This window comes from Bubalus kerabau, chromosome 2 (assembly GCF_029407905.1).
Source record: "Bubalus kerabau isolate K-KA32 ecotype Philippines breed swamp buffalo chromosome 2, PCC_UOA_SB_1v2, whole genome shotgun sequence".
Classification (NCBI taxonomy): domain Eukaryota; kingdom Metazoa; phylum Chordata; class Mammalia; order Artiodactyla; family Bovidae; genus Bubalus; species Bubalus kerabau.
The window spans coordinates 152465381-152492576 of NC_073625.1; the positions used below are offsets into that span (position 1 = coordinate 152465381).

At 39.4% G+C, this 27196-nt stretch overlaps 1 protein-coding gene across 3 annotated transcripts in view; it reads right to left on the bottom strand.

Annotated features, from left to right (window-relative positions):
* The window catches only part of NMD3 (NMD3 ribosome export adaptor), a 38462-nt gene extending 21608 nt beyond the window's left edge, over window positions 1–16854 (bottom strand). The window contains exons 1-7 of one of the 3 annotated variants that reach the window (XM_055569173.1): window positions 16728–16854; window positions 14672–14727; window positions 13428–13562; window positions 11362–11458; window positions 5877–5957; window positions 4517–4645; window positions 4017–4107 (exon numbers count right to left, since the gene is read on the bottom strand). In XM_055569173.1, coding sequence (XP_055425148.1) covers window positions 4017–4107; window positions 4517–4645; window positions 5877–5957; window positions 11362–11458; window positions 13428–13562; window positions 14672–14715 — 577 coding nt within the window. In that variant the 5' untranslated portion in view covers window positions 14716–14727; window positions 16728–16854. Of the gene's footprint in view, window positions 1–4016; window positions 4108–4516; window positions 4646–5876; window positions 5958–11361; window positions 11459–13427; window positions 13563–14671; window positions 14728–15289; window positions 15748–16055; window positions 16376–16727 lie in introns of those variants that run through there. The other 2 variants (XM_055569174.1, XM_055569172.1) reach the window with 2 other exon arrangements.
* Between the last annotated feature and the right edge of the window lie 10342 nt (window positions 16855–27196).

Genomic DNA, 27196 nt, shown 5'->3' on the forward strand with positions numbered 1-27196 from the left:
TAAAACTAAAGCTAACTCTTTAGAAAAAACTACTATAAGAGACAAAACTCTGGCAAATCTGATTGGACTGGGGAGAGAGAAGAAGTGAAAGAAGATGAGAAAAGACAAACCTTGGCAACAATGAAGAAGATATAATGATGAGTTATGGATGAGATTTAAGACCACAATATACACACACACACACACCATGTTCAATTCTATGCCAAGTATGTGAAAAGCCAAATGACATGTATTTCCTTGGAAAATGCTATTAAAATTGATTTAAGAAGCAGTATAATACCTGAAAAAAATTAACATCCTAAAAAAGGATTTGAAAAGGTTTTGCTTCCTCCCTCTCCTCATACCAAACTGAATGGCTTAATGGGCTGGTACTTATTAAACTTAAAGATGCTGATTAACACCATGCAGAAAGAGAAAAAACTGATTGCTTCTATATCACTAACATAATAAATAGCAATATTAGAGAGCACAGTTTAAATATAATTATGTATGCACATGAACCAAATACAAATCTCAACAAATACTCTATTTAGGGATGAAACACAAACAGACAATAATGACTGTTACATTACCACTCAACGCTATTCTCCACTCCTAGACAAGAGGGAAAAAAGAAAGGGGAGAAAAAGAGGGAATAATACCATAAAGGAAGAAATAAAACTATCATTGCATACAAATAATAATTTACCTAGTAAACCGGGAGTATTATGTAATAACACAAGAATATAACGTAAACCATTAGTGATATTAAGAAATTTCAGAAAGATCAACCTATAAAATCAAGAGCTTCCCGAAAATATTAGCAATAATGACAGAAAATGTAGTAAAAACCACCATTCCCAATAACTAAAAGTATAGAATACTCTGGAAAAAAAAAAGTGAGAATCATTCAAAATCTTGATGAGGAAAACTATGTCAAAGAAATACAGAAAAGAACTGAAAAAACATGATTATGCACCAGGTCACCTAGGGTCACACAGCAAAAACATGGTGGGAAAGAGATTCAAATTCACAAAATCTGGCTCCACAATTAATGCTCTTACTATCAACCAAGTTTTACCAAAGAATTAACAAGAGGGTACATATTATGAAGTATAATTTACATACTGTGATAAAAGCAATGAGACAAAATAAACTAGAACTGTGGGAAAGGAATTTAGTATATATAAGAAAAGAGGTATTTTAAATCAGTGAGTAAAGAAGAGACTACTTGGTAGGTAAGTACTGAGACAATGCAAGTTAACTTTTTGGGAAAAAGTCATACCAGGTAAGATTAAAGATCCAAAAAGTAAAGCAAAAATCTACTTTTTAAAAATAATCTTGAGAGTATAAAGACAGAAAGATTAAAGAAAGATAGAAAGATTCTATCCTATGTAAGATAGAAAGTCATAAGCCATAGCTATATGACTAAAATGGGATTCCTTAGTAGCTATATTACTAAAATCGGCTTCCGTAAGAATCCGCCTGCAATGCAGGAGACCCCGGTTGGATTCCTGGGTTGGGAAGATCCACTGGAGAAGGGATAGGCTATCCACTCCAGTATTCTTGGGGTTCCCTTGTGGCTCTCAACTGGTAAAGAATCTACCTGCAATGAGGGAGACCTGGGTTCGATCCCTGGGTTGGGAAGATCCCCTGGAGAAGGGAATGGCTACCCACTCCAGTATTCTTGCCTAGAGAATTCCATGGACTGTAAAATCCATGGGGTCAAAAAGAGTCAGACACGACTGAGTGACTTTCACATGTCGTCATATGACTAAAATATGAACGGCTTAGATAAGAGAAGACATGAGACAGTAAGTATCTGCTCTCTCAGCTCACACTCAAGGGCATGCTCTGCATGCTTCTCTCTGTATATAAATACACACATAATGAGATTGATATCCTCTATAACAGACAGGAAATAAATAAGGAAAAATTAGATATATAAAGAATAATTCATATTAGATAAACAGTCAATACATATGAAAATGTTAACCCTTATTAGTAATCAAGGAAATGAAAATAAAAACAAGATGCCATTATTTTCTTCATTAGAACAGCAATCAGAAAGCCCAGTACAATCTTATGCAGTACTGGCAAGTGTTTGGTAAAACAGAAATTCTCACAAGTGATGGGACTATTTTGGAAAACAATCTAGTCGCACATGTAAAAATTTAACATTTGCAAACTCTTGTCCAGTAATTTCAATTCTTGAACTCAGTCCCAAAGAAAAATTACTAGCTATGCACAAACATAAAGATGTTTGCTACAGTACTGCTTGTAGTAGCAAAAAACTGGAACATCTTGTAAGCCAATTAATAGGAAACAACTAAATAATTAAAAACACAATGATTAACAAATATACAACCACAGAGTTAAAAATAATGAAACAGGATTATATGCAATGATGTGGAAAGGTTTCTAAATATAGTAAGATGGCACAGAATGTTACAGAACCATCTCAAATATGAGGAGAAACCAATGTTATCACAATTGATATACAGAATAAACACTGTTAATATTCTGTTTTAAGGGGCTATATCTGGGAATAACAAGTGGATAAATGGGACAGAGGTCCTTTATTCATAAAAGCTTGTTTTCTTTATAATTTTTAGAATTTTAAATTTAAAATTTTATGAATTTTTATAATTACGATGATTTTAAAAACACAGTTACAAGCAAATTAACAAAATATTAATTTACATCAAACTAAGAACCAGTAGGAAAAAAAACAGATTTAATTCTAGATGAAAAAAAGGATTGTTACACTTCCAGCATTTTGGTTTTGAAAGTGACTGCAAAAATATGTCTCAGAATGTATCCACGTCTTTCGCTACAAAAAATTAAGTGAGGATATTTCTGTCATGCTGATGAACAATAATCAGAGTTTTCTGTTTCCTATGCTAGAATATTAGGATCCCAATTTCCAAGTTACTCAGAACAAAAGTGCATTTTTGCCTGATGGCTAGCCACAAATAGCAGACACCATGTTAAACAGGTAGCAAAGTACTTTACCTACAATAAGCTACATTCAGTAAGCTACATTCCACAGATTTTGACTATTAACCTTATGTCTGGTAATGCACTCAAATCAGATACAAAGTTTAAAAGAGTTTCTCCAGGTGACAAAACTGGTATTTTTCCCCCCATTTAAGAGACCCCTAAACCATACTTTTAAGTACTTTCTTCAAGACATATGAGATAAATGAATAACACATCAGTAAGTAAAAGAGGAACTTACACTTTTAAAATAAATAGCACAAGAATTTGGTCATTCCTTCAAGAAAAGCTATCTCTAAACCCGTACTGTAACAACTAGGAAAACTATGTACATGTCCTACAACTAAAAACATTCACTTTTAGCAAGAGACTGAAGTATTTGCTAAATATTTATATTTTCTATTATTAAAGAAATATTCATCCATCGACTAGTATGTGTAAGTATGCTACACTAATAAATAATAAGTGCTAAGACAGAACACACTCTGAGGAGCCATTATGAAACTATGCAAATATTTTAAAATTCCACCTTCAAGAAATCTAATTATATCATTTGTATATCACTGTTTATTATTACTGAGTTTACCCTTCTGATTCAATTCACAAATGCCACTAGGCATATGAAAAACAAAAATATTACAACAGATCTTAAAAATAATTTCTTTTCAAGAAGAAACTGAATTCTGCATAAAACAAGTTTTTGATAAATTTCTACCACTTTACATTCTGTTAATGCAGTTACTGGTTTACTCATTTGGTAGCCATTTAGTGTAAATATAAACTAAAATAGAAAAAAAAATTTTAATTTTTTATCTAAAAAATTAAAAAATTAATCGTATTTCAAATATTCAACAGCTACTTATGGCTAGTGGCTATCATATTAGTTGGATAATGCAGAAAAAGAATTCAGATTTTTTTTCTTCCTAACAGAAAGTTCTTTTGGACAGTCCTATTCTAGATATTATCAGTAATGATAAAAGACTCCTTAAGATAGGTAAAATCTGAAATCATTTCAAATGCTTTAAATTTTAACTCACCATGAATCTCTTTGATACGAAGTGTATTCTGGTGCATCCCATACTTCAAAATCAACTGTTCCAGATAGTAGAAAGTTTTTTTGTGCAAAGTCTAAACATAAATGAGTTATCAGATTAACAGATGAAATACAAAAAAAAAAAAGGCACCTACAGACAGCATACTAATTTTTTTTAATTTTTATTGGCGCAGTTACTTCACAATGTTGTGTTAATTTCCACTGTACAGCAAAGTGAATCCGCTATATGCATACATGTATCCCTTTTTTTTTTCAGATTTCCTTTATATGTAGGATAGCACAATAATTTTTAAAACAATCTAAAGATTATCTAAAATGTGGCAGTGATCTTTTTCTAAAGGTGAATGTCCCAAAGACCTGGAATATCCTTGGTGCCTGAACTAAACTTGGAAAGAAGGGAAAGGAGAAGGCTTTACCCACTATTTATAATGGACAAAGGCAAAACACAGATGGAGGACTCACATATCATCTTTCTCTCATTACCTTTTGCCTGACTTGAACCACAGCCTTCCAGAAATCCTTAGCTTCCACTCTATGGCAATCTCCACACATCTGGGGCTGAACAACATAATCCACCACAAACACTTGCTGAAGGATGGCACCATTCATCACCTGACAAAGAAAACAATCCACTCCTTCATTCTTTCCTTTCTCAAAAGAAGATCCTTTAATATTTAACTTAAAATCTTTTTCTATGAATGCTTTGAGGACATTAGTAATAAATAAGTTACATTTAAAGTCGTTAAGTTATACTATTTCCAGAAACATATATAGGTTTAATTCATAGGATTTATTAGATTAACATTTCAAATTTACCTTTGGGTTGAAGTGGTTGTAAGATATTCTTTGAAGATTTTTTATAGCTATAAACACATATATATATAAATTTTTTATAGCTATATATACATATATATGTACCTCCCTGATGGCTCAGATGGTAGAGCGTCTGGCTACAGTGCGGGAGACCTGGGTTCGATCCCTGGGTCAGGAAGATCCTCCAGAAAAGGAAATGGCAACCCACTCTAGTACTCTTGCCTAGAAAATCCCATGGACAGAGGAGCGTAGTAGGCTATAATAGTCCATGGGGTTGCAAAGAGTCAGACATGACTGAGCGACTTCACTTCACTTCACCTTGCAAGTAATCATACCTGCAAACACATTTTTTAGCTTCCCTGGGGGCTCAGACAGTAAAGCATCTGCCTGCAATGCGGGAGATCTGGGTTCGATCCCTGGGTCGGGAACATCCCTTGGAGAAGGAAATGGCAATCCAGTCCAGCACTCTTGCCTGGAAAATCCCATGGACGGAGGAGCCTGATAGGCTACAGTCCATGGGGTCGCAAAGAGTCGGACACGACTGAGCAACTTCACTTTCACTATACATATATATGCGTGTGTGTGTATAAAATTCATCCTTTGGAGACAAAGAAAACTCTCAAAGAAGTCATTCCTTAATTGTTCCCAAACTTAACCAATCATCAGAAATCACCTGGGAAGCTTTATAGATTCCTGGGTCTTATATCCAGGTGAATCCAGTTTGATTCAGTCACTGTGAGTCATAATCATCAGCCAAGTTTGAGAAGCACTGCCTTAGCTCATGTTTTTACTTCAATCTTATTTAAAATAAAAATGACTTTGAGAAAATTAACTTAGCCCACTAATCATGAACAAAGGCTGATCTTACTAGTGACCTCATCATTTCTGCAGATGATCCAAAAGAAAACAAAGAATTAAAATTAAGAATGTTATTTGTTTCTCTTTAAGTTCTCAAGTCATAATTTACCAATAGCCCCATATTTTCACTACCTACACTTTAACCATGCCAAAAAAATTATGTATAGCTTACCTCTTTCTGAATAGTCAGTTTAACTTTAAGTCTCTTAGAATGAGGCTCAGTCCAAACAAAGCTTGCATCTACAAGCCGTACCTTCAATAAAACACAAACAAAAAGAAACATAAGTTCCCTTCTGAAGAGAAAAAAGATGAAAGAATAACTCAAAATAAAAAGATTTCACAGATGCTTAAGCAATCCCGTGACTAATCTACCCGACATCACCAATTTAAAAAAAAAAACCTTCAGAGGTATGGCAACAAAAACAGCAAGTAAAGTGAAAATCTAATGACTATATTAAAGCAAATAATTCAAGCAAAAATTAAAAAGGAAAAAAACTCCTTTCCCCTAAAAACAATAGTTTTTCTAATTCAAAGTACGCTTTTTAGGAGAAAACAAAGACCTGATGACTTCATCATCTACTAGAAATCTCATGAACAAAGGTTTCTACTTTTATTATTCTCTCTATAGTAAATTTGTGGCTTAAAAAATATATATGGACATTCATTCTTCAGAGGGAGTCTCACGCACTGATTACTGAATCCACAATGGTAACTCACTGCTAAATCAGCAGTCAGCAGAAGCCAAAAACAGTTTGCCCTATGTGACAAACTCAATGCAGTTCATATGGCTAAAATGAGTGTTTTAAGAAAGGAGGTTGGAGAACAAAAAAAAGAAGTTGTTTCATTAATTTGAGCAGGAGTTTAGGTAACCTGAACTGAGGGGCTGGAAATAATAGCAGCAGAAGGATCCAAGCCAAGAGATATTTGGGAGATAAAATCTATAGGATTTAATAACAAATAGATATGGGAAGATTTTAGAATGATAGTCAAGGATCCAGCTTGGACACCAAGGTAACACTATTTTTCTGACACACAAAAAAAAGAGATTATTTGAGGACTGAGAGAAATATAGCAGAGGAATGTGCTATATTTGGTTTCAGACAGTTAAGTTCAAGAGGATTTATCTGAGATATCCCAGTGAAGTGTTCAGGAGATAGTGAGATATACACATTTGGTCTGGTGCTCTATGGAGAAATCTGAGTTATAGATAACAGGTTTGGGAGACATCAGCAGGCAGATAATAATTTTATCAAGACCTGTCTGGTAAGAAGGAGATAAGCTAGTATAGATACAGCAGTCCAGAGTAAAACCCTCCTCATATGACTGGCTCCCCTAAACTAAAGCTTAGTAGTCAGTCAACAAGTCACCAGGTACAAAGGGTGACAAAGAGCTGTTTATTCCCTCAGTCCCCATTTGCAACAGTTCAAGGAAGCTCCATGGGCCTGTATAAGACTGCCCTTTCCTCAGCCTCCAATCTCCATCTGTAGGAGTGGAGAGAGAAACAGATCTGCTTCACCATTCCCCAGCTCAGTCTCACCACACTATCTGTCCTCAGACAACCAGGACTAATACAACTTACTGAGCCCTTTAACTTTCTTTACCATTACCTGAGCCACCTGCTCATCTCCCACACTCCAATCTCCATGTGTAACACATATGCCCTTTTCTGTCCCATCCAACACTCCTCCCCAAATCCTGAAAACCTTTTTATTGTGGCCTCTGGAATTCAACATTCACTAACAACAAAACATTCTAAATCCTCAATCTCTTTCCTGAACATTCCTTTCACCGTCTAGATCTTCTGATTATATATATATAGCTCTCCCTACAGCTAATGAGGCTGTGACGGCGCAGAAGCGGTGGCTGTGGTTTTTCCAGTGGTCATGTATGGATGTGAGAGTTGGACTATAAAGAAAGCTGAGCGCCAAAGAATTGATGCTTTTGAACTGTGCTGTTGGAGAAGACTCTTGAGAGTCCCTTGGACTGCAAGGAGATCCCACCAGTCCATCCTAAAGGAGATGAGTCCTGGGTGTTCATTGGAAGGACTGATGTTGAAGCTGAAACTCCAATACTTTGGCTACCTGATGCGAAGAGCTGACTCACTGGAAAAGACCCTGATGCTGGGAGGGATTGGCGGCAGGAGGAGAAGGGGACAACAGAGAATGAGATGGTTGGATGGCATCACCGACTCAAAGGACATGGGTTTGGGTGGACTCCAGGAGTTGGTGATGGACAGGGAGGCCTGGCATGCTTCGGTTCATGGGGTCACAGGGAGTCGGACATGACTGAGTGACTGAACTGAGAAGTTAATGAGAAATAATGACTGATTTTTTCATCTTCTCAAACTTTTATCATCAAAGGATCCCAGGACTCAGTCCTCAAATTTCTCCTTCTCTAAACTCCCTAGGAAATCTCATCCAATTTCATAGCTTTAAATACCATATACATCCCCAAATTCATTCTCTTCAGTCTAGACCATGCCCTTGCTTATTCATCCAGCTCCCCACTATTTCTGCTTCCATGTCTAATGAACAGCTAAGTACCACCTGAGATGAGTCTTGATTTCTCCCACCTGACCTCCTCCTTTTGACGTCTTTCTTACTTTACTAACAGCAACTTCCTCCTGGTTGCTCAAGAACCATAAAAGTCACCCTTGACTCTTTCAACTCATAAGCATACATCCAGCTTCATAAATAAAGCCTACTGACTACCTTCAACAACAGAGCTAGAATCAATCCACTTCTCACTACCTCTACTACTGGTTCAAATATCATTTCTCATGATTACTACAGTCGCTCCCTAAAGGCCCCCATCCCCCTCATATCTATTCTAAACACATGGAATTCTCCAGGCAAGAATATTGAAGTGGGTTGACATTCCCTTCTCCAAGGAATCTTCCCGACCCAGCGATCGAACCTGGGTCACCTGCATTGCAGGCAGATTCTTTACCATCTAAGCCACCAAGGGAGCCCCACTCAGAGTAAAAACCAGTCCTCAAAAGGGCCCATAAGGCCTGACCTACTTGGACTTTCCTAGTTCACCTAGTCTTCCCTAGTTCACCCCCAAGTACTTTCTCTTCCCAGTTCCACTCTAACCATACAGGTATGCTCCTGTCCCTGGCCTCTACACTTTTTTGCTACCCATAGTGCTCTTCTCTAAGCTGTGGCCTCCTCCCTTACTGCTTTTCATGTTTATTCTAGTATCACCTTTGGAGAAGACAATGGCAACCCACTCCAGTACTCTTGCCTGGAAAATCCCATGGACGGAGGAGCCTTGTAGGCTGAGTCGGACACAAATGAGCAACTTCACTTTCACTTTTCACTTTCATGCATTGGAGAAGGAAATGGTGACCCACTCCAGTGTTCTTGCCTGGAGAATCCCAGGGATGGGGGAGCCTGGTGCGCTGCCCGTCTATAGGGTCGCACAGAGTCGAACACGACTGCAGCGATTTAGCAGCAGCAGGATCACCTTATCGATGAGGTCTCCTCTAACCACTCTATTTTGAATTGCAACTCTTCCTGAGCAGTTTTGATCCCCTTCCTCAATTTTTCCTCCACAGAATTTATACCTTTTAATATACTTATTTATTTTGTTTACTGCCACTCCACACCTTCCCCTTCAACCAAAATAAAAGGTCTCTAAGACAGAGATTTTCCCTCTCTCATTCACTGCCATATTTCTGACACCACAAGCAGACTGGCACAAGGTTGACACTTAATAAACATCTGTGAAATGCTAATGAATTATTAAAGAACATTTGACAAAAGCCTGAGGAATCAAAGCAAAAGACCAAGTTAACACAAAAAACTGACTCCAGGGGGGGAAAAAGAAAAAAAACTTGAGATAAATCAGAGAACAGAAGGAAAGTATAAAAACAACAATTAAACTTTCAGAAATATTCAACAAACTGAATCAAGAACATTAAAAATTCTAAACTTAAACTATTAGTACTGAAAAAAATTCATACAAAAATTGGAAGATAAAAGAAACTGCCAGGAACACACAGGAAAAAAGGATTAAAGACAATACAAGGGCAAAAAGGCATTTCACAAAGTTTTAAGCTGGTAGGGCCAACATTTGACGAATGAGAACTCCAGAGAGAAACAAACAGGGAAATAAAGAGAGAAACTTCAAAGAACTACTACACGAAATTTTTTCAGAGGATAAGAGAATCTGAGGGCCTTCAAACCAAAAGAGTCCATTTCAATTAAAAACATAGCTGGTGGAAATAATTCATAAAGTTTAGCATAAAGAAAACGGAAAGTGTTATGTAGAGAGGCTAACTAGACTAACAAACCCTGTTTGGTTTTTGGAGATGTTTATGTACTGACTTTAAATAATAAGTACAGGTATCTTCCTTCCAGAGTAATGAAAATTTTTTTTAAAACTGAAAACCATAGCCCTAATATTATTATAGTCTCCAAAATTATGTTTAGTGATGGTCATATATATATATTTTCATAAAAGATTACTGCACAAAAGAGGTTCTCAAATAATCAACTAAAAAGTTTGATTCTATACTAAATCTTTTAAAGCAAAAGGACTTTCATTTCCATTAAAGAATATATACAGACTGGTTCCAAATAGGAAAAGAAGTACTTCAAGGCTGCATATTGTCACCCTACTTATTTAACTTATATGCAGAGTACAGCATGAGAAACACTGGGCTAGAAGCAGCACAAGCTAGAATCAAGACTGCCGGGAGAAATATCAATAACCTCAGATATGCAGATGACACTACCCTTATGGCAGAAAGTGAAGAGGAACTAAAAAGCCTCTTGATGAAAGTGAAAGAGGAGAGTGAAAAAGTTGGTTTAAAGCTCAACATTCAGAAAACCAAGATCATGGCATCTGGTCCCATCACTTCATGGTAAATAGATGGGGAAATAGTGGAAACAGTGTCAGACTTTATTTTTGGGGGCTCCAAAATCACTGCAGATGGTGACTGCAGCCATGAAATTAAAAGACGACTACTCCTTGGAAGGAAAGTTATGACCAACTTAGCATATTGAAAAGCAGAGACATTACTTTGCCAACAAAGGTTCGTCTAGTCAAGGCTATGGTTTTTCCAGTGGTCATGTATGGATGCGAGAGTTGGACTGTGAAGAAAGCTGAACGCGGAAGAATTGATGCTTTTGAACTGTGGTGTTGGAGAAGACTCTTTGAGAGTCCCTTGGACTGCAAGGAGATCCAACCAGTCCATCCTAAAGGAGATGAGTCCTGGGTGTTCACTGGAAGGACTGATGTTGGAGCTGAAACTCCAATACTCTGGCCACCTCATGTGAAGAACTGACTCATTGGAAAAGACTCTGATGCTGGGAGGGATTGAGGGCAGGAGGAGAAAGGGGCGACAGAAAATGAGATGGCTGGATGGCATCACCGACTCGATGGACATGAGTTTGGGTGGACTCCGGGAATTGGTGATGGACATGGAGGCCTGGCGTGCTGCGATTCATGGAGTCGCAAAGAGTCGGACACGACTGAGCGACTGAACTGAAAGATGAAAACAGCATGTGTAGTAGTGTGCTTACCTACAGCAGTATTTAACAGTTATTTTCTAAAATCTACTCACACAAAGATTATCTGAAAATGAGACATTAAATCACACCCACACCCACATACACCTACAAAAACTGATTTTTAGCTATTTGACCTACCTTACTCAGAGGGGCTTTGATTTTTTTCAAACACAAAGCAAGAAGATCCCTGGATTCTAATGCACACTGTACCCAAGTTCCTGGTGGCTGGAAATACCTGGGAGAAAAGGTACCATATTGAAACTCAGTATCTCTCAGCAAAAAAAAAAAATTCATTTAAATATGAAGACACAACATGATTATTAATCAGATATAATAATACTTAAGGTTGATCTGAGGCACTTAACCCAAACATATTTTAATAGGTTCAGAAACTTTCAATTAGACCAGTAGTTTAGTTAAAAAGGTGAAATTCTGAGTATTTGAGAAAGTCAATCTGTAATAACTTATTAAAAGGTCTTATTACTTCAAGCACCAATAAGAATTACAATGACGACAAAATGTGAAGAATTTCCTGAAGCTATGTTCTGAAACATGGATAAAAACTCATCTCAAAATAGCATTAAAATGGTTTATAGTGTACAAATAAAATGCTAAAGAACTGCTTATTTCTCACATGCACAAAAAATGTAAATTAGTACCTAATACTATGTATAAGTAAGAGCTCAAGACTACTCACATACTTCAAATCCCTCTTCAGGCTTCCCTGATAGCTCAGACACTAAAGAGTCTGCCTGCAATGCAGGAGACCCAGGTTTGATCCCTGGGTAGGGAAGATCCCTGGAGAAGGGAATGCAACCCACTCCAGTATTCTTGCCTAGGAAATCCCATGGACAGAGGAACATGGTGGGCTACTGGCCATGAGTTCACAAACAGTCAGACATGACTGAACGACTAACACACGAATCTTAATTTTAATTTTCAAATTTTAAATCTTACATAAAACCTGACTAAATTAAAATCTTTTATATATGTACTTGAAGTCTTACAGCCCAACCAGGCAAGGAGTTAGGGCAGTGCTTAGCATATAGTAAATGCTCAATAAATGTTTGTTAAATACATAATACTTCTAAATGTATTATGTGAATGCTTTGTTCATGCTCGTTAAGTAAATATTCTGATTTTCACTTTTAAAGGTTCACTGAAAAACCTTACTTACACAGGTCCCTTTGTTGTAAGCCAAGTTTTTAGATTTAGAAAATGTTTCATATGTCATCTAATAAAGCCCCCTCATTCTGATGAGGAAATTAAGGCGTTAGAGAGGTTAAGTGGCCAAGTTTCAGAGACCTAGTTCAGGAGGAATTTAGTGTTTTTCTCACTCCACATCGCTATAAAGAATAGAGAATATTACAGATTAAGCCTCATATCAACCAAGATTACAAACTATAATCTCCCTGAACCAGAATACAAGTTTCCTGTTTTTAAATTTATGTACATGTTTTATGTATTTTTCTGGGGAAATGCACTTTTTAAATTCTTAAAGGGATTCATGAACCCCTCCCTCCCAAAAAAGTTACGCACCACTAGAGTCCTAATCCACTTGGGAAGTCACAGACATGTAACTTTATGGGTAGCCTCAATGGGCAGTTTTGTATTACTCAATAGCAGACTAGACATAAGCTATTTATGCAACAGCTAAAGAATATAAAAAACATTAACTTAAGTTTGCCTTCAAATTTTTGACCATCCTAGACATGATATACTGAGCTTTTTCCCCATTAGCCATAGTCATTTTAGTTACACAGGAACATTAATATATGATTTTTAAAACACAATGCCAAATTAATTTTAAATATAAGGTGCTTTTTATCATATATGGCTTCGAGTGATTGAAGGGAAAAACAAAAACTTCATGGTAATTGTAACAGTTATGTCTTTAAAATCTGCTCTCACTCCTGAAAACATGAACTTTTATGTATTAATTATACATATCAAACCTTTTAATCCCTTAACAGAAAAAAACAGATTCAATCCCTTTATACTAACTTTACCACATTTGCAGGGAAAACTAGAAAACTACATTACAAAATTGCAAATTCTATAATCTCTAGCTTTGACACCATAAATAAAACTTAAATCTCAGTTACATGTACTTTAGTATATGTATCTTAATCTCACTATATTCTAGTGGCTCTCCTATATATGAATTTCAACTTTAAGTAGGATAAAAAAGTATCATACTATACCTTTGGCATTGTTTGCAGAAAGATATAGAGACTTGTTTCGGAATGCCTTGGCTGATGTCTACTTTGCTTCGCAGACAAGCCACACAAATGTTAGCAGGATTTGGACTAATTGGGACACCACAATCGCAGCATAAGCTTAAATAAAGCATACATTTTTTCAAGTTACATTTCATGAGTGTACTAGTTAGATTTAAAAACTATCAAACAGGGATTAGCAGATACAAACTACTATATATAAAATAAACAAGGTCCCACTGTATAGCACAGGTAACTATAACCAATATCCTATAATAAACCATAATGGAAAAGAATATGAAATATATATATATAACTGAGTCACAGTTATATATATATAACTGAATCACACAGTTTATATATAAAACTGAATCACACTGCTGTACAGCAGAAATTAACACAACATTGAAAAATCAACTATACTTCAATAAAAAGTAATAATAAAATTAACAAACCAACCAAAGTCTTAAAGTTAGGCCATAGTATCTCTGCACTTTTTAAAAACCTGACTTTGAGCAATCTTCAAAGATGCACTAGATTTTTTAAAACCTTGGATTATTGAGGGGAAAAAAAAATATGGCCACAATTCCAAAAAGCCTCAAAATATGACTGATATACAAAAGGTTAAAAAGAAAAAGGTCTAGAGAATCTAAATAACTGCTAATAGTAATCATTAGACAGCTTTATAGTCCAAAGGCAAAAATTTTTTTAAAGTCTCAATATAGCACAGGGACTGCCAAAATGTAAAAAGGATGGAAGAGTATCAGTATAACTGATGGCAGAGTCATAACCCTAGGTGTATTGGGAACAGAAAGTATTTAAAAATCATTGAGCTATCCAAAATAAGAGTTCTATGATCACTAATGTCCACTGTAGTAGCCACCAGGCATATGTGACTACTTAGGATTTGAAATGTGGGTAATAGAATTGAATACTTAGTTTTATTACATTTTAATTACTTGAAATTTAAAAGGCCACATATGGCCAATGGTTGATGCCAATCTAGAAGAATGTACAGAGACTATTTTAACACTTTTAAAACAGTATTTACCACAACAAACTTTCTGGCGAAAAACGAACTCGTTTTTTCCAGGAAACAAGGCTTTTCATTTTTCCCACTTAAGACAAAAGAATCCCCCTAAAAGAAAAGCTTTCCCCCACAGTAAATTTTAGACTCATTTTAACGTTTTAAAATGTAATGGGGATAGGGGGAAAGGGACACGACTCACATATGTCCAGGTGTGTGCTTGACGGGGTCTGTCATATACTCCATTTTTCTGTACACCTTGATTTCAAGGACAGAGAACAGTGAAATTTAGACATTTTTCTATTCACTCCTTTATACAAATCTTCCTTCTGCCTTTTCTTTATAAGACAGCCAAGTCTCGTACAGCAGCAAATAAGAAAAACCCATTCCACCTGCAATCTCTGGAAGAAGTAATTTCCTTAATAACACAAAGAAGCGACTGGCGGAGGATCCCGTATGCAAGACCCTCGGAGCCAGGAAACTGGGAGCTGACTTCGGGTGTCACTTGGGCGCCAACCCCGGCGAACTCAAGGAGGGGCCAGAAATGGCCGGGGCCGTCCCGGACACCACCAGCCCCAAACCCTGCTGCGGACGCGCCTAGAACCCACAGCAGAAGTCCGCGGGCGGTGTCACCGAGCCTGCGGGCCACCCACCCCGACCTGACCCCGCACCCCGCGGTAAGACCTCACGCGAGCTCCTGCTGGCGGCGCACATGCTGCGCCCAAGCGGCCCGAAGTCGGCCCACGACCAGGGAGTCCGCCCGGGTCTCGTCTCAGAGACCCCCGAGACTGCAGCGCGGGACTCGGCCGCCAGAACTTACTTAACACCACTGGGCCTGACCCAAACGTGCTCAAAATCTGCAGCAAGACCAGCTTCAGTAGCCCAGGGAGCAGCCGCCGGAGCTGACGCCGGTACAGTGCAGATCACGCGATAGAAGGGTTCGAAATCCCGCGAGTCGCGAGACGAGACTCACAGCTGCGGGTGGGGGCGGAGGAAGGGGAAGGCTCTGGGGAACGTTGGGCGGAGCGCAGGCCGAACGGGTGGGATGGATCCAAGAGAGAAGATAGGGGGCTCTCTCGTCCTATGGCTCCTGAGATTTAACACAGACTTTATAACTCTTTACTATTGGGTTATCATCCTTCCTTGGCCAGAGCTCACTCGAAGCCACTCTTTAGATATCCCTATTGGGAGCTTGCTCGTTGGTTAAATGATTATATAAAAGTTATCCGTTCACGGCACCACATTACACAAAGAAATTAGAGTAACTTCCATTGAGGGCAGTGCCTTTGTTTTGCTCACCGTTATATGGCTAATGCCTGTCACATCATAACTGCTCCAATGAATATTTGTTGAATAGATGAGAAAGAAATGTAAGAAGTAATTGTGAAGTCTATGTTATTTTAAGACCATTTATTATTAGAAAGTGCTCCCCAATAGTGCACTTAATGACTTTATACCTTGATCCTAGAGCAGCTCAGAAAGAATATAATCACTCTTATGACAGAATTTCAAATATTTGAAGAGGGCAACCATATATATTTTTTTCTGTGTTCTCACCCCAAATTTCAAGGAATAAGCCGGGTTACCTTGTGATCAGAGAAGGCCTCCCATGTCTTGTGTAGGGAACTTAAGTAGTCCCCCGTTCCTTCTTATTTCCACACCCCATCCTTCCAAGGTATAAGTTTGATCTTGTTATATTCCCCTGCTTTTAATCCTCCAAAGGTCTCTGCTCTGGATTATTACCTATACAGAAAATTCAAATTTCTCTGCATAGATAAAAGACCCTTCAGGATCTGGCCTGGACATAACCTGTCACATTCCTAAGCACACAGCCATATAAGCCAACTGCCAGGTCCTGCAGGAACTAATCTTCCTTTTCCAGCCAATCTGTGAATACAAGCCAGGTTCTGAATGTCTGGGGCTGTTCCTTTTTTCTTTCTCAATACACTGCTTCCATACTATGTATGATTTGTCATCAAGTACCATAGTGCCAGGTTTGCTAGGCATTAGATCAACTCAAACATGGTTCCTGTCCTCATGGAGCTTATGTTTTACAGGTGAGGCTGATATTTCCAAACAACTAGGTAATTTGCTGAGAGTTCTGTAGCAAGTAAGTGGCAGAACCAGGACCCAAACAACAGTTTGTCTGTGTCTATGTGCCACTATACTAGGCTCCCAGCCCTTCTGAGGCTCAGATCAGCTATTCTTATTCATGGGCTTTTTTTTTTTGCCCAAGAAACTATTTATTTTCCACCGACCTCATTTACATTTTCTCTTTAAGAGTATGTGAAGGAGCCGTGTAAGATCACCGTGGTGGTTGTTCCTCCCCGGTCAGTGGCCTGAGCCACGGCAGCTGTAGACCAGCCTTCAGAGGCAAGCAGAGTACCATGGTCCTCCAGGAGCAGCTGCTGGAAGGCACTGTGGCCATCTGTGCCTGCAGACCCGTCTGCAACCTGGGGTTGAGTAGAAATAAACTCGGGACCTGGAGTGATTCATTCACTCTGAAATTCCTCCTGAGTCTCAGCCTTATCAGCGCCACCTGCTCTTCCTTTTCAGTCTCTTCAGGATCCCTGAAGAAGCAGAGACACGATCTGACCTCACACAAGTGCGCACCTGAGATGGAGCCTCACAGGTGCAGAATCCCCAGGCCAGTATGGCCACATCAGACCCCAGGAGCTCCCCTCTTGCTGTGGGGGTGGCAGTGTCCACACAGCACAGGGGAAAGTCTGTGTGACCTGGAGCAACAGTAGGCGGGTTGCTGTAACACGCCTTTGTGAGACTGGTGGTCAGCCCTGGGGTCTATAAGCACAGGAAACAGGGCAGAAGCTGCCTACATCTGGTTAGTGATGATTACAGGAGTGGATGACGCACCCCATGATGGAAGTAGCTCCCATAGCAGCAGCAAACTTCAGCACAGCTTGGCTGAATGGCCAGCATTCCTGGAGCACGTGATACTGGCATCAGCTGGGTTTTCAATGTCAGCAAGGGCATGAGCTGCCAGCAGAAGCTTCTCCCAAATTCTCTTCAGATTCACAAAGTAACGCCATCACTTTTCCTTTTGTAGATGTGCTATCCCGTTGGGAAGTCGCGTTGGCGCCCCCTTACTGGGCTCTGCTGTGAGGAATTTGAGGACATTTTCCTCCTTCATTTGCAGGCCCTCAAGGGCTCCAGATATTGTGAAATTTTCCCTCCCAAATTACAAGGGGGAGCATGTAACCACAAACCACAAACGTGACATTGATATAAATATTTTAAAAATTTATATCAGAATCCATAGAATCTCTTTCTTGACCAATTAAGGTAAATATAAATATTTTCATCAGTTTTGTTTTAGCTTACAACATTACTTTCTTGGAGACCCCGGTTCAATTCCTGGGTCAGAAAGATCCGCTGGAGAAAGGAGAGGCTACCCACTCCAGTATTCTTGGGCTTCCCTTGTGGCTCAGGTGGTAAAGACTCCACCTGCAATGTGGCAGACCTGGGTTCGATCCCTGGATTGGGAAGATCCCCAGGAGAGGGGAATGGCTACCCGCTCCAGTATTCTGGCCTGGAGAATTCCATGGACTGTATAGTCCATAGGGTCGCAAAGAGTCTGACACAACTGAGTGACTTTCACTTTTCTGGGAGACAACTTGAATAAGTGTTTTTAAAAGTAGAAGTGAAGTCGCAGAGTCGTGTCCAACTCTTTGCAACGCCATGGACTGTAGCCTACCAGACTCCTCAGTCCATGGGATTTTCCAGGCAAGAGTACTGGAATGGGATGCCATTTCCTTCTCCAGGGGATCTTCCCGACCCAGGGATCGAACCTGGGTCTCCCCGCATTGTAGGCAGACGCTTTACCGTCTGAGCTTAAGTATCTTCTATACTTAGCAACTAATAACTCCTCAATAACTGTTAGTGAAATTCTATACAACACTTTCGAATGCAGAGTATGGCTCTTCTTACCCCATGTGATAGCACATGTGTCTCATTATCCAGAGATTAGTGTAGGAGAGGTTTATTATGGAGCACACTTAGAATCAACACCTGTGGAAGGGGAGGGAGGAACCCACAGTTGGGTAGGGAGAGATGTGGTGCCCTGCACTCTGATGGAGGCCTCACCAACCATAATGCCAGAAGCTCTGAAGCTAAGTTCAGTTTTCCCCAGGGTGCCGGGCCATGGTTCACTGATGAGTCATTGGATGTGACTGCCCGCTGAAGAAGGCATAACCTTGGGTGAGGTTTCTCTTTTCAGCCAAGGGAGTCCCAGAAGTGGTGAAACTCAAGAGTTTTCCACCAGTAGCAGGGATAAGGAATAAGTACTTCAGAGGAATAAGTCCTTCATTCCTGAAGGCGTATCTAGGCAGCGCCTCACAGCATGACTTACACAAAAGCAGTTTGTCTATAGAACTGATACTAGACCTGGACTCTCAGGAACCACTCAGGTGGCATAGTGGTAAAAAAAAATCCTCTTGGCAATGCAGGAGATGCAAGAGATGCAGGTTCGATCCCTTGGTCAGGAAGATTTCCCTGGAGTAGGAAATGGCAACCCACTCCAGTATTTTTACCTGAAAAATTCCAAGGATAGAGAAACTTGGTGGGTCCATGGGGTCAGACATGACTGAGCATGCATGAATTCCCTTCCACACTGGACTCTCAGGGCCTTGCTTCATGTCCCACGACTTTTAGACCTTCTGCCCCCAAGGAATTGCTTCACCTCTTTTAAGCTTCAGTTTCCTTCTTTCTATTTTTTTAAATTTTTATTGAAATATAGTTGAGTGTTGTGTTAGTTTCAAGTGTACAGCAAAGTGATTCAGTTATATATCCATATTGTTGTTGTTGTTTAGTTGCTAAGTCAAACGCGACTCTTGCGACCCTGTGGACTGTAGCCCACCAGGCTCCTCTGTCCGTGGGATTTCCCATGCAAGAATACTGGAGTAGATTGCCATTTCATTCTCCAGAGGATATTCCTGACCCAGGCATTGAACCCATGTCTCCTGCACTGCAGGCAGATTCTTTACCACTGAGCCAGCGGGAAGCCCATGTATATATATATATGTGTGTGTGTGTGTATATATATATATATATATATGTATGCGTATATATATGTGTGTGTGTATATACATACACACACACATATATATTCTTTTTAAGATTCTTTTTCATTATCAGTTATTACAGTATATTGAGTATAGTAGTTTCGTGTGCTGTACAGTAGGTCCTTGTTGCTTCTTTCTTTCTAAAACTGTCTAATTATTTGTCCCTCATAAAGTTGTTATGAGAAATGATTAAGATAAGGTATGTAAGCTACAAAATGAAGTGTTTAGTAAACTGCAAAAACTGTTATGGATGGAGGTATGTCATTCTCAGCCAAAGTTCCTTAACACAATTGAGTTAAGTGGCAAGAAATGGTTAGTATTTGGTACATCCATTGTATAGAATTTCAGATATCACACTTGTGATCTTGCTTCACTATTAATTTACAAGATAAAGAAATTATAAACAAAATAAAATTTGAGTGTTTATTTTTTGTGAAATTCATTCAGCTATGACATCCGTGCATATGTCTGCATGTACATTTTACTTCAACAAAAAGTTTTAAAAATACAAATAAACTTGTACATAGAATCCCAGTTTTTAAAAAAAAAAAAACAGATAAAATGATAAAATCAAAATAATAATACTTGAGAAATTTCCCCACTTTTACAAAGTGGGAAAATAGGTATCCTAAAAGAGAAGATGAACAATGAAAAAATCAGTTCAGTTCAGTCGCTCAGTCGTGTCCGACTCTTTGCGACCCCATGAATCGCAGCACGCCAGGCCTCCCTGTCCATCACCAACTCCCGGAGTTCACTCAGACTCACATCCATCAAGTCAGTGATGCCATCCAGCCATCTCATCCTCTGTCGTCCCCTTCTCCTCCTGCCCCCAATCCCTCCCAGCATCAGAGTTTTTTCCAATGAGTCAACTCTTCGCATGAGATGGCCAAAGTACTGGAGTTTCAGCTTTAGCATCATTCCTTCCAAAGAAATCCCAGGGCTGATCTCCTTCAGAATGGACTGGTTGGATCTCCTTGCAGTCCAAGGGACTCTCAAGAGTCTTCTGCAATACCACAGTTCAAAAGCATCAATTCTTCGGTGCTCAGCCTTCTTCACAGTCCAACTCTCACATCCATACATGACCACAGGAAAAACCATAGCCTTGACTAGACGAAGCTTTGTTGGCAAAGTAACGTCTCTGCTTTTGAATATGCTATCTAGGTTGGTCATAACTTTCCTTCCAAGGAGTAAGCGTCTTTTAATTTCATGGCTGCAGTCACCATCTGCACTGATTTTGGAGCCCCCCAAAATAAAGTCTGACACTGTTTCCACTGTTTCCCCATCTATTTCCCATGAAGTGATGGGACCAGTTCCCATGATCTTAGTTTTCTGAGTGTTGAGCTTTAAGCCAACTTTTTCACTCTCCTCTTTCACTTTCATCAAGAGGCTTTTTAGTTCCTCTTCACTTTCTGCCATAAGGGTGGTGTCATCTGCATATCTGAGGTTATTGAGATTTCTCTCGGCAATCTTGATTCCAGCTTGTGTTTCTTCCAGTCCTGCGTTTCTCATGATATATTCTGCATATAAGTTAAATAAGCAGGGTGACAATATACAGCCTTGACGTACTCCTTTTCCTATTTGGAACCAGTCTGTTATTCCACGTCCAGTTCTAACTGTTGCTTCCTGACCTGCATACAGATTTCTCAAGAGGCAGGTCAGGTGGTCTGGTATTCCCATCTCTTTCAGAATTTTCCACAGTTGATTGTGATCCACACAGTCAAAGGCTTTGGCATAGTCAGTAAAGCAGAAATAGATGTTTTTCTGGAACTCTCTTGCTTTTTCTATGATCCAGCAGATGTCGGCAATTTGATCTCTGGTTCCTCTGCCTTTTCTAAAACCAGCTTGAACATCAGGAAGCTCACAGTTCAATGAAAAAACAGAAGTGAACAAATTTAGATGTACCAAAATAACTTTCAACAACAAAACAAAACAAAAAAGCAAGAGACTTCCAGAAAAACATCTATTTCTGCTTTATTGACTATGCCAAAGCCTTTGACTGTGTGGATCACAATCAACTGTGGAAAATTCTGAAAGAGATGGGAATACCAGACCACCTGATCTGCCTCTTGAGAAATCTATATGCAGGTCAGGAAGCAACAGTTAGAACTGGACGTGGAACAACAGACTGGTTCCAAATAGGAAAAGGAGTACGTCAAGGCTGTATATTGTCACCCTGCTTATTTAACTTATATGCAGAATACATCATGAGAAACGCTGGACTGGAAGAAACACAAGCTGGAATCAAGATTGCCGAGAGAAATCTCAATAACCTCAGATATGCAGATGACACCACCCTTATGGCAGAAAGTGAAGAGGAACTAAAAAGCCTCTTGATGAAAGTGAAAGAGGAGAGTGAAAAAGTTGGCTTAAAGCTCAACACTCAGAAAACTAAGATCATGGGAACTGGTCCCATCACTTCATGGGAAATAGATGGGGAAACAGTGGAAACAGTGTCAGACTTTATTTTGGGGGGCTCCAAAATCAGTGCAGATGGTGACTGCAGCCATGAAATTAAAAGACCCTTACTCCTTGGAAGGAAAGTTATGACCAACCTAGACAGCATATTCAAAAGCAGAGACATTACTTTGCCAACAAAGGTTCGTCTAGTCAAGGCTATAGTTTTTCCTGTGGTCATGTATGGATGTGAGAGTTGGACTGTGAAGAAGGCTGAGCACCGAAGAATTGATGCTTTTGAACTGTGGTATTGCAGAAGACTCTTGAGAGTCCCTTGGACTGCAAAGAGATCCAACCAGTCCATTCTGAAGGAGATCAGCCCTGGGATTTCTTTGGAAGGAATGATGCTAAAGCTGAAACTCCAGTACTTTGGCCATCTCATGCGAAGAGTTGACTCATTGGAAAAAACTCTGATGCTGGGAGGGATTGGGGGCAGGAGGAGAAGGGGACGACAGAGGATGAGATGGCTGGATGGCATCACTGACTTGATGGATGTGAGTCTGAGTGAACTCCGGGAGTTGGTGATGGACAGGGAGGCCTGGCGTGCTGCGATTCATGGGGTCGCAAAGAGTCGGACACGACTGAGCGACTGAACTGAACTGAATAAGGGCCTATTATATAGCACAGGGAACTCTACTCCATGCTCTGTAATGACCTATATGGGGAAAAAATCAAAAAAGGGATACATATATATATATATATATATATATATATCAAATATATATATTTGATTCCCTTTGCTGTACATCTGAAACTAACACAACATTGTAAATCAACTAAACTCCAATAAAAATTAAGAAATAAAAAACTAAACTTTATCTCCACTGGGTCCCAAAGATCTAAGAATTTGGGGATATGAAACTTTCTGCTCTCATCTTTCTTTTCAGTAATTGCTACCATGTCAGTGTCTCATTCATCCTAAAAGCCTCCTCACCTCTTCCTCTCAGATTATCTCAAAGATGTTTGGTGTCTGTTTTTTATTTCACTCCTATAGAAAGAATGGAAGGGACACACAAAACTGTACTTGTAACGACCAGTCAGTCTGGAGGTGATGGGGAGAATTTTTCTGCCAAAACTGTTAAGAAGTAAACTTACTTTGCCTATGTGGGCATTTTATATCATCTGAAGTAGAGTTTCAGGGGAGATTTCAAGGATATACAGAGAGTGTATGTAGGCAAATTTGGATGTTAAATAAAAGCACTTTCTAAAACTTCTGGTTATGTAGCTGATTTACTTTAGGATACTTATCTGTTAGTTGAACCATGGCCTCCTAATTAGTGATGAAAAAATCCTAAAAGTTTCCAGATAGGAAAAAACAGGTCTCCAGCAGAGAGTCAGGATCAGAATAGCTTCAGACTTCTCAAAAGCAACACCAGATACAAGAAGACAATGAAGACATACTTTGAAAATTTTGAAGAAAAATTGTTTCCAACCTTGAATTCTATACTAGACTGAATTATCAATAAAGTGTGAGAGTTGAATAAAGATATTCTCAGTTTCACCCTTCTGAGGAAGTTACTGGTAGATATAAACCAAGCAAAAGGAAGACACAAGACTCAGGAAATAGGAGGAAAGCAAAATCCCAAGGTGATAGTTATACGCTATACAAAGGGGACTTCACTCTGGATTGGAGCAATCAGACGGCTCTGAAAAAGATTTCTACAAGAAACTAAAAATTGATGACATATACAGTGTTTCTGAATATCTTAAAGAGTTTAGTAACTGGCAAATAGTTGGATATTGATAAGGGAATACTATGAAAAAATTCCACACAAAAATTTGAAAACTTATTGATAATAGATCAATATCTTAAAAAGCACAAACTACCACAACTCACCCCAGATGAAGTAGATAGTTTAAATAACCTGATAACTACTAAGGAAATTGAATTTGTAGTAATTTTTTTCACAAGGCTTCAACACTTTTCTTCATCAGCAGTCGGCTAACTAATCCCATCCACATTCCCCTTCTCCCTCTTTACCACTAGGAGCAACCAGGAGACATGACTTTGGCCAGCAGGTTACAAAGGGGAAGCCTATTGGGCAATCTTCCAGAAAACTTTAGCTTTCTTAATAAAAAGGCACAGACTCAGTGGGTGTGCCATTTTGCCCTCATTCTTTGCCCCTTTGCCCTTTTGTTTGCCTATTGTCTGAAATGCAAATGTGATGCATGGAGGCACAGCAGCCACCTCCTGACCATAGGCAAAGAGCAATAAGGACAAGGGCCAACAAGCCAATGGAGAGGCAGGAGAGAGCTAGAAAGAGCCTGTGTCTAGGCTGTGTTATTATATGGTGGCACCAACCCAGGAGTCCTTTCCCTTGAAGGAGAAAAAAAAAACACCACTTTTTTTGTGTAAGCCACTATTGGCAAGATTTTCTATTATTTGTCACCAAACACATTTCTAACAGATTCTTCACTCACAGGAGATTCTCACCAGGACTAATACACTACAGCTACCTCATAAGACTATTACAAGGATGAAAAGCCTGATAGCTGCTTAATATTCTCTGTTTCAGAAACCAAATTGCTGACACTGCCTTTTCCTTTCTCCTTTCTCTACAATATTTTCTGTTTCTTATTCTTCTCAGCTTGGCCTGAATTTGTATTATAATTAGACTCTTGCCAGTCATTCTCCTAATTGGATTGGGCTTTTGTTCTAGCTCAGACAGCTCAGAATTTTTTAATGGTCTTCCTAAACCATTCCAGCCCAGGGCAGTCACTCACTTCTTTGACCTCATAGCTCTTACTGTCTGCCCTTCCCAACTGCCAATTCATCATGCAGCATCCCATGACACTTCTCATACAGCTTGTATAGAATAATCGATGTTTAGAGCTGGAAGGGACATTAAAAATCATCTTCTCCAGCCACCCCAGAGAATGTGAATTGTGGCTTAAATCTTCAATTTTTCTTTACCTCGTCATGGGTTTACCACTGATCATCCCAACTAGATCTTAAGCTCCAAAGGAAAAGAAAAATGAATAAATATTTGTTAAGTTACCTGCTATAAGTCAGACACTTTACACTCACTGTTTAAATTTAATTTTCACAGCAGTCCTATGAAATAGGCATTAATCCCCATTTGCCAGATGAAGGAACTGAAGCTCAGAGAGGGGTTACTTAGCAAAAGTGCCATTAGCCTAATTTTAGAAACTGAGACCTGATTTAAATTTTAAAAAATGTTCATTTGGGGTTTGTTAGGACTGCCTCCCAGGACACACAGATCCAGGATGCACTTGAATTGTGTTCTGCCAGACTACAAAATGAGAGAGACTGATAAAGGCAAAAACTGCAAGGTTACAGTTAATTACGTGAGTTACTTACTAAGAATTATAATTGGAGCTGGCAAGAAGTAAGGGTGATTGTTAAGTAAGGATTGGTTGAGGTCTGAAATTGTTGCATAGCTATAAGGGGAGACCTTGAGAACATAAGATTGCAGTTGGCAGGATTTGTTTTAAATGCAGCTGCTAGTTGTGTCCCTGGATGTGTCCCACACACCCAGGCACACAACTGGATGTGTTTAAATATGTTTAAAGAATGTTCAATTCTTAGTAGTTTAAGGGACATGTCTCAGTAGTTTAGGGACCTGGCCACCCAACTCCATTTTTGTATACCTGAAATGTGATCACTCCGCTATAATTTCAGTTTGTCATCTGTACAATACCTAGAAAGAGGGGAAGCCTATTCTGGCTCAGGTTTTAAGAAGTTTACATGTCTTTAACCTCCCTCTAGGCTGCTAAACCACTTGATTCGATTTTGTCTTTGGGGGTCCTGCAACCTTTAAACTTCAAGAAATTCTGCATTTTCTTCCCAGGCTTTCTCTCTAATAAGAGATTTAAAATATATCTGTGATATTTTGCCATATAATAAGAAATATCTATATTTGGTCTTTATCTCAAATCCCTGACACAGGACTCCTGATCAGATCAGATCAGATCAGATCAGTCGCTCAGTCGTGTCCGACTCTTTGCGACCCCATGAATCCCAGCACTCCAGGCCTCCCTGTCCATCACCAACTCCCGGAGTTCACCCAGACTCATGTCCATCGAGTCAGTGATGCCATCCAGCCATCTCATCCTCTGTCGTTCCCTTCTCCTCCTGCCCCCAATCCCTCCCAGCATCAGAGTCTTTTCCAATGAGTCAACTCTTCGCATGAGGTGGCCAAAGTACTGGAGTTTCAGCTTTAGCATCATTCCTTCCAAAGAAATCCCAGGGCTGATCTCCTTCAGAATGGACTGGTTGGATCTCCTTGCAGTCCAAGGGACTCTCAAGAGTCTTCTCCAACACCACAGTTCAAAGGATCAATTCTTCAGTGCTCAGCCTTCTTCACAGTCCAACTCTCACATCCATACATGACCACAGGAAAAACCATAGCCTTGACTAGACGAAGCTTTGTTGGCAAAGTAATGTCTCTGCTTTTGAATATGCTATCTAGGTTGGTCATAACTTTCCTTCCAAGGAGTAAGGGTCTTTTAATTTCATGGCTGCAGTCACCATCTGCACTGATTTTGGAGCCCCCCAAAATAAAGTCTGACACTGTTTCCACTGTTTCCCCATCTATTTCCCATGAAGTGGTGGGACAGGATGCCATGATCTTAGTTTTCTGAATGTTGAGTTTTAAGCCAACTTTTTCACTCTCCACTTTCACTTTCATCAAGAGGCTTTTTAGTTCCTCTTCACTTTTTGCCATAAGGGTGGTGTCATCTGCATATCTGAGGTTATTGAGATTTCTCCCAGCAATCTTGATTCCAGCTTGTGTTTCTTTCAGCCCAGCGTTTCTCATGATGTACTCTGCATATAAGTTAAATACACAGGGTGACAATATACAGCCTTGACGAACTCCTTTTCCTATTTGGAACCAGTCTGTTGTTCCATGTGCAGTTCTAACTGTTGCTTCCTGACCTGCACGCAAATTTCTCAAGAGGCAGGTCAGGTGGTCTGGTATTCCCATCTCTTTCAGAATTTTCCACAGTTGATTGTGATCCACACAGTCAAAGGTTTTGGCATAATCAATAAAGCAGAAATAGATGTTTTTCTGGAACTCTCTTGCTTTTTCCATGATCCAGAAGATGTTGGCAATTTGATCTCTGGTTCCCCTGCCTTTTCTAAAACCATCTTGAACATCAGGAAGTTCACGGTTCACATATTGCTGAAGCCTGGCTTGGAGAATTTTGAGCATTACTTTACTAGCGTGTGA